This window comes from Choloepus didactylus, chromosome 6 (assembly GCF_015220235.1).
Source record: "Choloepus didactylus isolate mChoDid1 chromosome 6, mChoDid1.pri, whole genome shotgun sequence".
Classification (NCBI taxonomy): domain Eukaryota; kingdom Metazoa; phylum Chordata; class Mammalia; order Pilosa; family Megalonychidae; genus Choloepus; species Choloepus didactylus.
In genome coordinates, this window is record NC_051312.1 from 43,958,560 (window position 1) to 43,974,902 (window position 16,343).

Sequence of the window (16,343 nt, forward strand, 5' to 3'; positions counted from 1 at the left end):
CAGATGAATAGAAAAATGAGGACAAAAAGTAAATGAATAATAGAGAGGGATGGGGGGATAGGATGTTCTGGGTGTTCTTTTACACTTTAACTTTCATTCTTATCCTTTTTTGTGTATAGTAAAGAAAATGTTTGAAAATTGAATGTGGTGATGAATGCATAATTATATAATGGTGCTGTGAACAACTGACTGTACACCAGGGATGACTTTATAGTATGTGAATATATCTCAATAAAATTGAATTTAAAAAAGATATCCAGGAAAATTCCTAATATTTGGAAATTAAACAACCACTTCTAAATAATCAATGAGTAAAAGAAGAAATCACATGGCAAATGAGAAAATATTTCAAAGTGAATAATGAAAATACAAAATATCAAAATTTGAGGGAATCACCGAAAGCAGTGCTTAGAGGGCAAGGCATAGCTTTAAAACCTTAGATGAAAGAAGAAAATAAATCAATAACCTATGAAGCTAGAAAAAGAAGAGCAAAGTAAACCCAAAATAAGTAGAAAGAAAATTAAGGGCAAATCAAAACAAAATAGAAAAAAAAAAAAAAAAAAACAAGAGTAAAACTAGCAAATCAAAAATTTAGTTGTTTTAAAAGCTCAACAGATTTTGTTTTAGTAGGCCAGAATAACCTTTATACCAAAACCTGATAATGACATTATAAAAACATAAAACTATAGACCAGTACTCTCATGAACACAGATACAAAAATCCTTAATAAAATGTGAGTAAATTGAATCCTGATAATACACCATGACCAAGTGTATATCAGGAATTCAAGGTTGATTGAACATTGTAAAATTATCCAGTGTAATTAACCATTATGAAAGAATAAAGGAAAACCCCATAAGAGTATTTCAACAGGTGCAGAAGAAACATCAGAGAATACTCAACATCGATTCATGATTTTTTAAAAAACCCTCATCACATTAGGGAAAGAAAGGTGCTTCCTCAATCTGATAAAAGGCATTCACAAAAAAAAACCTACAACTAACTTCATACTTAATAGTGATATACTGAATGTTTTCCCCTTAAGACTGCGAACAAGACAAGAATGTTCACTTTCACCAATTATGTTGTGCATTGTACTGGAAGCCCTGGACATGGCAAAAAAGTAAGAAAAAGAAATAAAAGGCATTAAGATTGGAAAGCCAGACATAAAACTGTCTGTATTTGCAGATGGAATAATAATTGATATAGAAACTCTTAAAGAATCTATAAAATATAAAACTACTGTAATAACCAATAAGTGAATTTATTAAGTAACAACATGAAGGTTAATATACAACAGTCAATTTTATTTTTATATACTAATATCAAAAAGTTAGAAAATAAATTAAAAAAACAATTCCAATTAAAATAGCATTGAAAATATTAAATACCTAGAAATAAAAGCTATGGAAGATCTTTACACTCAAACTACAAACCATTACTGAGAACATACAAATTCAGATTTATTAATGGAAGAAACATTTACTATGTTAATTTGAATCATTGTTCCCCATAGGTAATGTTTCATTTCTCTCAGCTGATTTCAAAATTTTTTGTCTTTAGTTTTCAGAAATTTGATTTTGATATGTCTGGGCATGGGTTTCCTGTTTAGGTTCTTAAATCTGTCTTTCAATCAAATTTGGGAAACTCAGTCATTTCTTCAAACACTTTTTCAATCCCCACATTTCCTTTTCTCTTCTTATTGGACACCAATGACCGGTATGTTAAGATCTTTTTTATATGAGGCTGAAGTTCTAAAGTTCAGTTCAATTATTGTTCAATCTTTCTTACTCTTGGTTTTTCAGATTGGATAGTATTTATTGATCTATGTTTCAGTTTCTTGGCTGCTGAAGCAAATACCAAGCAATGGGTTAGCTGAAACAATGGGAATTTATTGGCTCACGGTTTTAAGATAGATGTCCAAAATCAAGGTGTCATCAAGTCAATGCCTTTTCCCAGAAGATTGTGGTGTTCTGGGGCTGGCTCCTGGTGTCCTTGGTCCTTGGCTTTTCTGTCACATGGCAATGAGCATGACAGCCTTGCCTGGCTTTTCAGTTCCATTGACTTCCACTTCTGGCTGCTCCCCCTCTGGCTTTGTCTCTCTGTGAGCTTTCCCATAAGGCCTTCAGAAATAGGATTAAGACCTATCCTAGGTCAGTTGGACCACACCCTAACAAAAGCAACCTCATTAAAACATCCTATTTACAATGGGTTAACACCCACAGGAATGGATTAAGTTTAAGAACATGTTTTTCTGGGATACATAGCTCCAAGCCACCAAAATCTGTCTTCAAGTTCGCTGATTTTTTCCTCTGACATCTGCAATCTGCCACTGAGCTCATTTTATTCTTCTTTTATTTCATTGCTGAAAGTTTCTATTTTTTTTTTTTCCATTTGTTTCAGGAGCGTTTGCAATTGCTCATTAGAGCACTTTTATGATAGCTGCTTTAAAATCCTTGCCTGATAATTCCAACGTCTATGAAATCTTGGTGTTGGCCTCTGTTGACTGTCGTTTCTCATGAGATTTGAGATTTTATTGGTTCTTGATATGAAAAACATTGGACTACATCCTGGGCATTTTGATGATTATGTTATAAGAATCTGGTCAAATTTTCTATTTTAGCAGTTAGTCAACCCAATTATGTTCAGAATGCATGTCCTGACTCACTTTGATGAGCTGTAGTTCAAGTGTCAACATAGTTTATAAAGCCTCTGCAGCACTCTTCTGGTCTGCTTCACTCTGTGTTACCCAGATTACAGGATCTCACCCTATGGTCTCCACAACACTATTTGGGGAGGAGGAGGGAGACCAACTCATTACTACAGGGCCGGGGCAGAAGATAAGGTTCCACTCACTGACTCAGCCAAAGAGGGGGATTATCTAGCTAATGCAGGCACATGAGGGAGGTATTACAGTGTCCATCCAGTGTCTCCTCAGGGGAGGGAAACTATTTCCTTACCATTACTATGGGACAGGAATTGAAGTCATAGTTTTGCTCTCAGGCTTCATGGGAGACAGACACCACTCATTACTCTGAAGCGGAAGGGGTAATGTGAGGGTGAAGGTCAGAGTTTCACCTACAGGCGCCATTAGGGGGAAATGATACCTTGCTACTGAAGGTAAGGGTGTAAAACAAGTTTCTACCACTGGTCCCATTGCTGCAGTGCACACTGAGGTGGGAGAGGGATGCAGCTGTTTTCATGGTGTTCATCTCCAGAATAGACAGATATGGTCCAAAGGTTTCTCCCCTGCTAGGATGCCTTTTATGGTCTTTTAGGGGCTTTTATTTTTGTCTGTTTCCATTAGATGCTCATTAGCATTTCCTGTTTGTAGGCTTCTCTAGCACCCAGGCCAGGATATACAGGAAGCATTAAAAAAACCACAGGGAACTAACTGTTGTGTACTCCCTCAAATCCCAAGATCCCTGGCCAGTCTGCTGTCTTTTATCCACTTTCTGTAGTCTTCTGGTAGGTGACTTATGTATATTCTCCTGGGATTTTTGGTGTGATTAGTAAGAGTAAAATTGAAGGTGTTTACTCCACCTCGTTTAGAACTAGAATTATTACAATTTGCTTTTCTCTTTTCCCCACATACCTAACTTTAAAAAAAACAAACGCATTTTGAAATAATAAGAAACTTACATGACAGATGCAAAAATAATACAAAATCCATACAAAGAACTCCAACATATCCCTGCCCAAATACCCATATCTATCAACTTTTAACATTTTGCCACATTTGCCATATCATTCCATCTATCTATTCATCTGTCTATCTACTTTTGCCCACTTTTAAATTGGGTTGTTTATCCTTTTTTTGCTGAGTTGTAGTTCTTTATTTATTCTGTATATTAAACCCTTATCAGATATAAGATTTCCAAATATATTCTCCCATTCTGTAGTTGTCTTTTCACCTTTTGTCACTTGAGGCACAAAAGTTTTAAATTTTGATGAGGTCCCATTTATCTATTTTTTCTTTTGTTGCTTGTGCTTTGGGTGTAAAGTCTAAGAAAGCATTGCCTAACACAAGGTTTTGAAGATATTTCCCTATGTTTTCTTCTGAGAGTTTTATAGTATTAGCTCTTATATTGCAGTTGTTGATCCATTTTGAACTGCTTTTTATGTATGGTGAGAGGTAGAAGTCTGAATTCATTCTTTTGCATGTAGATTTCCAGTTGTCCCAGCATCATTTGTTTAAGACACTATTCTTTCCCCATTGAATGGACTTGGCATGCAATTTGCTTTTAAACGCATCAAAAAATAAGATGGATTGATGGATGTGGAAGGTTAAAAAGAGGGCTAGATACATAGTGAAGCAAATATAATAAAATTTAATGGTAGAATCTTGGTGGTGGGTATATGAGTATAATCTGTAAAATTCTCTCAACTTTGCTGTATGTATGAAACTTTTCACAATAAAATGTTTGAAGGAAAATCTTTGGCTTGAATTCGAAATGCAGGTGAGTTTTTAAAAATTCTGTATTATGCAAAGAGAAAAAAAGGAGGACTACAGAAAGACCCTGTTAGAAGAATGGAATTAATAACCATAAAAATTCCCATGTTTACTGAATTCCTGTGTAGTACAAGATACGTACTGGAAATTTGCTTTGACCAATAAGTTACCATTTAGCTGGAATGAGAGGCTATTAGATGTTAACAGCTCTTTGTATGAGCTCTCACTAGCTGAATGCTAGTTCCTGTTTTTGATAGCTTATTTTGTCTACAACCTGGTCCTTAGGCCTTGTCAGCTCTTGCATCCTGTGATGGTTTGAAGCTGTATTACCCCAAAAAAGAACATGTTCTTAAAGCTAATCTGTTCCTGTGGGTGTGGACTCATTGTAAGAATCTTTTGATGAGCAGGATCTTAACTTGAGATGTGACCCACCTCATTCAGGGTGGGTCTTAATCCTTTTACTGGAGTCCTTTATAGGAAGACAAAAGACAGAAAAAAGCCCCAGAGAAGCTGAGAGAAAAGCAGCCCAAAGCTAGAGGTAAGGAAACCCAGGAGAGAGGGAGAGACCAGCAGATGTTGCCATGAGCCTGGCCATAAGACAGAGGAGCTGAGGATATCCAGTAGCCAGTCTTTAGGGAGAAAGCATCACCTATTGATACCTTGAGTTGACATTTCATGCCTAAGAACTCTAAGCTTATAAGTTAATAAATCCCCATTATAAAAGCCAACCCATTTCTGGTATACTGCATTCTGTCAGCTTTAGCAAACTAAAACAGAATTCCATCAGAATTAATGAGCATAAGACAGTTCAGGTGCTTAAAGGATTTTTAATGTTGGGGACAGACTAAATCCATTATTTAAAAGGAAAATAAAAAGAGGGGGATTTGTCTCAAAATTAAGCATTTATTTTAGGAAGAACAACCTAATCAAGATTAATGAATATAATGGTCTAACTAGAGGGGAACTGGAGACAGAGTTATGCCACTGATTCTGAGTTAACTCTGATTGATCTTTTTGTTTATTAAGGCAAGAAGTGACCATTGTAAAAGGTCTCAAGGAGAGGCGGGGCAAGATGGCAGACTGGTGAGCTGTATGTTTTAGTTACTCCTCCAGGAAAGTAGGTAAAAAGCCAGGAACTGCGTGGACTGGACACCACAGAGCAATCTGTCTTTGGGCATACTTCATACAACACTCATGAAAACGTGGAACTGCTGAGATCAGCGAAATCTGTAAGTTTTTGCGGCCAGGGGACCCGCGCCCCTCCCTGCCAGGCTCAGTCCCGGGGGAGGAGGGGCTGTCAGCTCCGGGAAGGAGAAGGGAGAATTGCAGTGGCTGCTCTTATCGGAAACTCATTCTACTGATTCAAACTCCAACCATAGATAGACTGAGACCAGACACCAGAGACTCTGAGAGCAGCCAGCCCAGCAGAGAGGAGACAGACATAGAAAAAAAACAACACGAAAAACTCCAAAATAAAAGCAGAGGATTTTTCGAGTTCTGGTGAACACAGAAAGGGGAAGGGCGGAGATCAGGCCTTGAGGCGCATATGCAAATCCCGAAGCAAAGCTGATCTCTCTGCCCTGTGCACCTTTCCTTAATGGCCCTGGTTGCTTGGTCTATTAGCATTTCAATAACCCATTAGATCTCTGAGGAGGGCCGTTTTTTTTTTTTTTTTTTTAAATCCTTTTTGCTTTTTCTAAAACAATTACTCTAAGAAGCTCAATACAGAAAGCTTCAAAGAATTGAAATTTGGGCACGTCAAGTCAAGAGCAGAACTAAGAGAGCTCTGAGACAAAAGGCAATATTCCAGTGGCTGAGAAAATTCACTAAACAACACAACTTCCCAAGAAAAGGGGGGTGTCCGCTCACAGCCACCATCCTGGTGGACAGGAAACACTCCTGCCCATCGCCAGCCCCATAGCCCACAGCTGCCCCAGACACCCAGTGTGACGGAAGTGCTTCAAATAACAGGCACACACCACAAAACTGGGCGTGGACATTAGCATTCCCTGCAACCTCAGCTGAATGTCCCAGAGCTGGGAAGGGGGAGCAGTGTGAATTAACAGAGCCCCATTCAGCCATCATTTGAGCAGACTGGGAGCCTCCCAACACAGCCCAGCAGCCCAGAACTGCCCTGGGGGGACGGCACTCACCTGTGACATAGCACAGTCATCCCTCAACAGAGGACCCGGGGTGCACAGCCTGGAAGAGGGGCCCACTTGCAAGTCTCAGGAGCCATACGCCAATACCAAAGACTTGTGGGTCAGTGGCAGAGACAAACTGTGGCAGGACTGAACTGAAGGATTAGACTATTGCAGCAGCTTTAAAACTCTAGGATCATCAGGGAGATTTGATTGTTAGGGCCACCCCCCTTCCCCGACTGCCCAGAAACACGCCCCACATACAGGGCAGGCAACACCAACTACACACCCAAGCTTGGTACACCAATTGGGCCCCACAAGACTCACTCCCCCACTCACCAAAAAGGCTAAGCAGGGGAGATCTGGCTTGTGGAGAACAGGTGGCTCGTGGACGCCACCTGCTGGTTAGTTAGAGAAAGTGTACTCCACGAAGCTGTAGATCTGATAAATTAGAGATAAGGACTTCAACTGGTCTACAAACCCTAAAAGAACCCTATCAAGTTCAGCAAATGCCACGAGGCCAAAAACAACAGAAAATTATAAAGCATATGAAAAAACCAGACGATATGGATAACCCAAGCCCAAGCACCCAAATCAAAAGACCAGAAGAGACACACCACCTAGAGCAGCTACTCAAAGAACTAAAGATGAACAATGAGACCCTAGTACGGGATATGAAGGAAATCAAGAAGACCCTAGAAGAGCATAAAGAAGACATTGCAAGACTAAATAAAAAAATGGATGATCTTATGGAAATTAAAGAAACTGTTGACCAAATTAAAAAGATTCTGGACACTCATAGTACAAGACTAGAGGAAGTTGAACAACGAATCAGTGACCTGGAAGATGACAGAATGGAAAATGAAAGCATAAAAGAAAGAATGGGGAAAAAAATTGAAAAACTCGAAATGGACCTCAGGGATATGATAGATAATATGAAACGTCCGAATATAAGACTCATTGGTGTCCCAGAAGGGGAAGAAAAGGGTAAAGGTCTAGGAAGAGTATTCAAAGAAATTGTTGGGGAAAACTTCCCAAATCTTCTAAACAACATAAATACACAAATCATAAATGCTCAGCGAACTCCAAATAGAATAAATCCAAAAAAACCCACTCCGAGACATATACTGATCACACTGTCAAACATAGAAGAGAAGGAGCAAGTTCTGAAAGCAGCAAGAGAAAAGCAATTCACCACATACAAAGGAAACAGCATAAGACTAAGTAGTGACTACTCAGCAGCCACCATGGAGGCGAGAAGGCAGTGGCACGATATATTTAAAATTCTGAGTGAGAGGAATTTCCAGCCAAGAATACTTTATCCAGCAAAGCTCTCCTTCAAATTTGAGGGAGAGCTTAAATTTTTCACAGACAAAGAAATGCTGAGAGAATTTGCTAACAAGAGACCTGCCCTACTGGAGATACTAAAGGGAGCCCTACAGACAGAGAAACAAAGACAGGACAGAGAGACCTGGAGAAAGGTTCAGTACTAAAGAGATTCGGTATGGGTACAATAAAGGATATTAATAGAGAGAGGGAAAAATATGGCAAACATAATCCAAAGGATAAGATGGCCGATACAAGAAATGCCTTCACGGTTTTAACGTTGAATGTAAATGGATTAAACTCCCCAATTAAAAGATATAGATTCGCAGAATGGATCAAAAAAAAATGAACCATCAATATGTTGCATACAAGAGACTCATCTTAGACACAGGGACACAAAGAAACTGAAAGTGAAAGGATGGAAAAAAATATTTCATGCAAGCTACAGCCAAAAGAAAGCAGGTGTAGCAATATTAATCTCAGATAAAATAGACTTCAAATGCAGGGATGTTTTGAGAGACAAAGAAGGCCACTACATACTAATAAAAGGGGCAATTCAGCAAGAAGAAATAACAATCGTAAATGTCTATGCACCCAATCAAGGTGCCACAAAATACATGAGAGAAACATTGGCAAAACTAAAGGAAGCAATTGATGTTTCCACAATAATTGTGGGAGACTTCAACACATCACTCTCTCCTATAGATAGATCAACCAGACAGAAGACCAATAAGGAAATTGAAAACCTAAACAATCTGATAAATGAATTAGATTTAGCAGACATCTACAGGACATTACATCCCAAATCACCAGGATACACATACTTTTCTAGTGCTCACGGAACTTTCTCCAGAATAGATCATATGCTGGGACATAAAACAAGCCTCAATAAATTTAAAAAGATTGAAATTATTCAAAGCACATTCTCTGACCACAATGGAATACAATTAGAAGTCAATAACCATCAGAGACTTAGAAAATTCACAAATACCTGGAGGTTAAACAACACACTCCTAAACAATCAGTGGGTTAAAGAAGAAATAGCAAGAGAAATTGCTAAATATATAGAGACGAATGAAAATGAGAACACAACATACCAAAACCTATGGGATGCAGCAAAAGCAGTGCTAAGGGGGAAATTTATAGCACTAAATGCATATATTAAAAAGGAAGAAAGAGCCAAAATCAAAGAACTAATGGATCAACTGAAGAAGCTAGAAAATGAACAGCAAACCAATCCTAAACCAAGTACAAGAAAAGAAATAACAAGGATTAAAGCAGAAATAAATGACATAGAGAACAAAAAGACAATAGAGAGGATAAATATCACCAAAAGTTGGTTCTTTGAGAAGATCAACAAGATTGACAAGCCCCTAGCTAGACTGACAAAATCAAAAAGAGAGAAGACCCATATAAACAAAATAATGAATGAAAAAGGTAACATAACTGCAGATCCTGAAGAAATTAAAAAAATTATAAGAGGATATTATGAACAACTGTATGGCAACAAACTGGATAATGTAGAAGAAATGGACAATTTCCTGGAAACATATGAACAACCTAGACTGACCAGAGAAGAAATAGAAGACCTCAACCAACCCATCACAAGCAAAGAGATCCAATCAGTCATCAAAAATCTTCCCACAAATAAATGCCCAGGGCCAGATGGCTTCACAGGGGAATTCTACCAAACTTTCCAGAAAGAACTGACACCAATCTTACTCAAACTCTTTCAAAACATTGAAAAAAATGGAACACTACCTAACTCATTTTATGAAGCTAACATCAATCTAATACCAAAACCAGGCAAAGATGCTACAAAAAAGGAAAACTACCGGCCAATCTCCCTAATGAATATAGATGCAAAAATCCTCAACAAAATACTTGCAAATCGAATCCAAAGACACATTAAAAAAATCATACACCATGACCAAGTGGGGTTCATTCCAGGCATGCAAGGATGGTTCAACATAAGAAAAACAATCAATGTATTACAACACATTAAAAACTCGAAAGGGAAAAATCAATTGATCATCTCAATAGATGCTGAAAAAGCATTTGACAAAATCCAACATCCCTTTTTGATAAAAACACTTCAAAAGGTAGGAATTGAAGGAAACTTCCTCAACATGATAAAGAGCATATATGAAAAACCCACAGCCAGCATAGTACTCAATGGTGAGAGACTGAAAGCCTTCCCTCTAAGATCAGGAACAAGACAAGGATGCCCGCTGTCACCACTGTTATTCAACATTGTGCTGGAAGTGCTAGCCAGGGCAATCCGGCAAGACAAAGAAATAAAAGGCATCCAAATTGGAAAAGAAGAAGTAAAACTGTCATTGTTTGCAGATGATATGATCTTATATCTAGAAAACCCTGAGAAATCGACGATACACCTACTAGAGCTAATAAACAAATTTAGCAAAGTAGCAGGATACAAGATTAGTGCACATAAGTCAGTAATGTTTCTATATGCTAGAAATGAACAAACTGAAGAGACACTCAAGAAAAAGATACCATTTTCAATAGCAACTAAAAAAATCAAGTACCTAGGAATAAACTTAACCAAAGATGTAAAAGACCTATACAAAGAAAACTACATAACTCTACTAAAAGAAATAGAAGGGGACCTTAAAAGATGGAAAAATATTCCATGTTCATGGATAGGAAGGCTAAATGTCATTAAGATGTCAATTCTACCCAAACTCATCTACAGATTCAATGCAATCCCAATCAAAATTCCAACAACCTACTTTGCAGACTTGGAAAAGCTAGTTATCAAATTTATTTGGAAAGGGAAGATGCCTCGAATTGCTAAAGACACTCTAAAAAAGAAAAACGAAGTGGGAGGACTTACACTCCCTGACTTTGAAGCTTATTATAAAGCCACAGTTGCCAAAACAGCATGGTACTGGCACAAAGATAGACATATAGATCAATGGAATCGAATTGAGAATTCAGAGATAGACCCTCAGATCTATGGCCGACTGATCTTTGATAAGGCCCCCAAAGTCACCGAACTGAGCCATAATGGTCTTTTCAACAAATGGGGCTGGGAGAGTTGGATATCCATATCCAAAAGAATGAAAGAGGACCCCTACCTCACCCCCTACACAAAAATTAACTCAAAATGGACCAAAGATCTCAATATAAAAGAAAGTACCATAAAACTCCTAGAAGATAATGTAGGAAAACATCTTCAAGACCTTGTATTAAGAGGCCACTTCCTAGACTTTACACCCAAAGCACAAGCAACAAAAGAGAAAATAGATAAATGGGAACTCCTCAAGCTTAGAAGTTTCTGCACCTCAAAGGAATTTCTCAAAAAGGTAAAGAGGCAGCCAACTCAATGGGAAAAAATTTTTGGAAACCATGTATCTGACAAAAGACTGATATCTTGCATATACAAAGAAATCCTACAACTCAATGACAATAGTACAGACAGCCCAATTATAAAATGGGCAAAAGATATGAAAAGACAGTTCTCTGAAGAGGAAATACAAATGGCCAAGAAACACATGAAAAAATGTTCAGCTTCACTAGCTATTAGAGAGATGCAAATTAAGACCACAATGAGATACCATCTAACACCGGTTAGAATGGCTGCCATTAAACAAACAGGAAACTACAAATGCTGGAGGGGATGTGGAGAAATTGGAACTCTTATCCATTGTTGGTGGGACTGTATAATGGTTCAGCCACTCTGGAAGTCAGTCTGGCAGTTCCTTAGAAAACTAGATATAGAGCTACCATTCGATCCAGCGATTGCACTTCTCGGTATATACCTGGAAGATCGGAAAGCAGTGACACGAACAGATATCTGCACGCCAATGTTCATAGCAGCATTATTCACAATTGGCAAGAGATGGAAACAACCCAAATGTCCTTCAACAGATGAGTGGATAAATAAAATGTGGTGTATACGCACGATGGAATACTACGCGGCAGTAAGAAGGAACGATCTGGTGAAATATATGACAACATGGATGAACCTTGAAGACATAATGCTGAGCGAAATAAGCCAGGCACAAAAAGAGAAATATTATATGCTACCACTAATGTGAACTTTGAAAAATGTAAAACAAATGGTTTATAATGTAGAATGTAGGGGAACTAGCAGTAGAGAGCAATTAAGGAAGGGGGAACAATAATCCAAGAAGAACAGATAAGCTATTTAACGTTCTGGGGATGCCCAGAAATGACTATGGTCTGTTAATTTCTGATGGATGTAGTAGGAACAAGGTCACTGAAATGTTGCTATATTATGTAACTTTCTTGGGGTAAAGTAGGAACATGTTGGAAGTTAAGCAGTTATCTTAGGTTAGTTGTCTTTTTCTTTCTCCCTTGTTATGGTCTCTTTGAAATGTTCTTTTATTGTATGTTTGTTTTCTTTTTAACTTTTTTTTTCATACAGTTGATTTAAAAAAGAAGGGAAAGTTAAAAAAAAAAAAAAAAGAAAAAAGACAAACAAGGAAAAAAAAAAAAAAGATGTAGTGCCCCCTTGAGGAGCCTGTGGAGAATGCAGGGGTATTTGCCTACCCCACCTCCATGGTTGCTAACATGACCACAGACATAGGGGACTGGTGGTTTGATGGGTTGAGCCCTCTACCATAAGTTTTACCCTTGGGAAGATGGTTGCTGCAAAGGAGAGGCTAGGCCTCCCTGTAGTTGTGCCTAAGAGTCTCCTCCTGAATGCCTCTTTGTTGCTCAGATGTGGCCCTCTCTCTCTGGCTAAGCCAACTTGAAAGGTGAAATCACTGCCCTCCCCCCTACGTGGGATCAGACACCCAGGGAAGTGAATCTCCCTGGCAACGTGGAATATGACTCCCGGGGAGGAATGTAGACCCGGCATCGTGGGATGGAGAACATCTTCTTGACCAAAAGGGGGATGTGAAAGGAAATGAAATAAGCTTCAGTGGCAGAGAGATTCCAAAACGAGCCGAGAGATCACTCTGGTGGGCACTCTTACGCACACTTTAGACAACCTTTTTTAGGTTCTAAAGAATTGGGGTAGCTGGTGGTGGATACCTGAAACTATTAAACTACAACCCAGAACCCATGAATCTCGAAGACAGTTGTATAAAAATGTAGCTTATGAGGGGTGACAGTGGGATTGGGAATGCCATAAGGACCAAACTCCACTTTGTCTAGTTTATGGATGGATGTGTAGAAAAGTAGGGGAAGCAAACAAACAGACAAAGGTACCCAGTGTTCTTTTTTACTTCAATTGCTCTTTTTCACTCTAATTATTATTCTTGTTATTTTTGTGTGTGTGCTAATGAAGGTGTCAGGGATTGATTTAGGTGATGAATGTACAACTATGTAATGGTACTGTAAACAATCGAAAGTACAATTTGTTTTGTATGACTGCGTGGTATGTGAATATATCTCAATAAAATGATGATTAAAAAAAAAAAAAAAAAAAAAAAAGGTCTCAAGAATGCAAAATTGTCTAGGACACTGATCCCTTGATTCTTCCCACAGACACAACTTGGATGCTTGGCATACGGCACATAATAGGGGAAAAGTACAGGCATTGGAATAGGACAGATTTGAATTTGAATTCTGGTTCTATCTTCTACTAACTAAATGGCACTGGGTCAATGTCTCTGCAGTTCTCTGCATCTCAATATCTCCTCTTTAAAATGGAGATATTGAATGCTGATAAGGATTAAATGAAATGATGAATATAAATTGCACTCTTGCCTGCTTAAAAACTTGCCTAGAAACATATTTTTTTAATTCTGGGAAAGATGAAATGAAAAGAACAAAAGCTATTCTTTTCACACATACAGTAATCAAGAACCCTGGATGGATGCAGCAGATAATTTGTCCAATGGTCTCATATTTCCTGACAGGATGGCTTGGACAATACCTGCATCCTGGATTATACCTTGGCTCTTCTGTTGACTGGTTTATTCTTGGCCAGGCTCTCCTGGGCCAATGCAAGACTGCCAGTTAAGGCTGAGTTCACTGAGTCAGCAGCAGTCCTGGAAAGTCCACCGGACTCTTGCAGGTTTTCTTCTAGAAGGGCCCACCTTAAACCTATTTGGCATAAGCTTCACCAGAATTTTCAACATAATGCCATGATATCTAATGAAAAGCAGTCTTCTCCTCAGTGGCTAAAATATGCTATTAGTTTCGTATCTTTTTAAAATGGTTGCCTTAAATTCATTTTTAGAAATAGATTCTAAATGCTTGAGTATGTTTCTTGGTAAAACACCAAAGACTCTTTTATTCCTGATACAATATAATAATGACTATAGTGACTAATATTTGTACAATGATTTAACATTTACCTTGCATGTCTCATTCACACTGTTTTTGATCCTCACAATGCCATATCACACATGCCTCTCAATCTAGCAATTATCCCCCAATTTATGCAGTTGGCTCCATATAAAAACAAGGGTGAGGCACTCTTTCACTACTCACAGAATCAGTCCAAAACTTCATTATGGCCTGTTCTTTGCTCCATTTCCTGACCAGTTCTCATTCAGCCCAGTTCTAATCCCTATGACCCATTTCACTCCTCCAGACCTGTCAATTGCCCTCTTCTCTGGTTTTGATGTCTGGCTTTCCTCCTTAACTGTGATTAATATCTGTCTCACTGACAATATTACTTTAAGTTATGGTGGATAAACACCTTGCCAGGCCCAGATGATGATTTCAGGTCCTAGCGGCCAATACTTTTGTACTAGTCTACATACCAGACTAGACACTTAACTGTAACTAAGCTTTCAATTCATGTTCAGGGTCCACAAGGGGGCATTTCGGATCTCACAAATATGGCAGTCCATTGCCTCCTATTTCTCCTGCTACTAATAATTATAGGCATTCTCCTTTACCTCTGCCTTTGGCTCAGCTGCTTCATTAGAGGTATCAAGTTGTTCCTTGGCTTGGGCCATCTGAGTCATCAACCTATCCATGTGAGATTGGATGTCTGCCAGTATCTCAGTCACATGGGCCGTGGCCATTGCTTCCTGGATATCCACTAGATGAAGGGCCTTCTGCTCCTCAGCAGCAATCACTTTCTGAACTTTCTTAAATTCCTGCTGTATGAACACTTTCATCTGGTCCCGAGTTACCTGCAGAACACAGACAAGAAAGAAGAATAAGTTGGACACATAAAGAAATAGAAGTGTAGAGATTACTATCAGTGCTAGACAGCCCTAGCCAAAATACAAACCACGGCTCCTATCTGATCCTGAAGGTTTGGGGATATTCCCTAAACAATGTTCCCCTAATAGCTTTGATGAATTTCCTCCTACTCTTTTTGCCTTTTTCATTTTTCAGGAAGTAATTCCTTATACTTCCATGGTAAATTAAAGTGTATAACCCAGTTTGGACACATTCCTGGTCTTGGTCCACATTCTGGTAAATGTGGACCCATTGTAATTAGGATCGCTTGAAGATGTTACTTCAGTTGGTCCTCACTTAGCTGAGTGTTGGGTTTTAATTTAGATAATTGGAGTCCTTTATAAACAGAATGAAATTCCAACGTAGAAAGAGAAAGCCAAAGGGAGAAGCAGGAAGTCAACAGAACCTGGAGGAGAAAGGAGAAAACTCTGCCATGCGATGTACATTATCAGGTGACAGAAAAGCTACAGGCCAAGGATCACTGGCAGTCAGCCCCAGAATGTTACAGTCTTCAAGGAAAAAGCATCTCCTTGCTGTTGCCTTGATTTTGGACATTCCCTAGCCTCAAAACCATGAGTCAATAAAATCCTATTGCTTAGGTGACCCATTGAATGGCATTTGTTTTAGCAGCTGGGAAATTAACACACCTTTCTTTTTACTTTTAGTTTTGTTCATTTTTATTCCAATAATATATAATTACTTTAAAATTTTTAAATAGATGACTATATACAGGCAAAAAAGGACATTCCTCTTCTCTCCCCAACCCAACACCACTTTTGTCATCAGAGGGTAACTGCTGTTAATTACCGTTAACAATCTGGTATGTATACTTCCAGCCATTTCTCTATGTAATTATATATAGAAAGAAAGAGACAGTTTTATGAAATTTTTATATAAATGGATTATATTGAACATATGGTTCTGTATATTGATTTTCTACTTAAAATATGTTAGTGCATATAGATCAACTTTGTTCTTTGTATTATTTTTAATATTTGTTCTGATATACATGCACTTGTGTGTGTGTGTATATATATAACTTATTTAACCATTCTTCTCTTGATGGAAAATAGGACTTAGCAATGAATGCCCTTGGATATACCTCTTAATATTTGGAATCATTGAGTCAATTTATGTATACTCTAAATATATTGGTTGATACTGACAAACTGCCCTCCAAAAAAAAGATGTACAAATTATACTCCCATGTGTCAAAGTAAACATTTCCCTGTACCTCACAAATACTCACTGATATTAAGCATTTTACCTTTTTTTTTTTTTTT

The 16,343-nt window shown here is 38.2% G+C and overlaps 1 protein-coding gene across 1 annotated transcript in view; it reads right to left on the reverse strand.

Annotated features, from left to right (window-relative positions):
- Nucleotides 1-16,343, reverse strand: part of TRIM44 (tripartite motif containing 44) — a 199,561-nt gene that overhangs the window by 92,767 nt on the left and 90,451 nt on the right. The window contains exon 3 of the mRNA XM_037838925.1: nt 14,769-15,008. Within this exon, the coding sequence (XP_037694853.1) occupies nt 14,769-15,008 (240 nt within the window). The remainder of the gene's footprint in view (nt 1-14,768; nt 15,009-16,343) is intronic.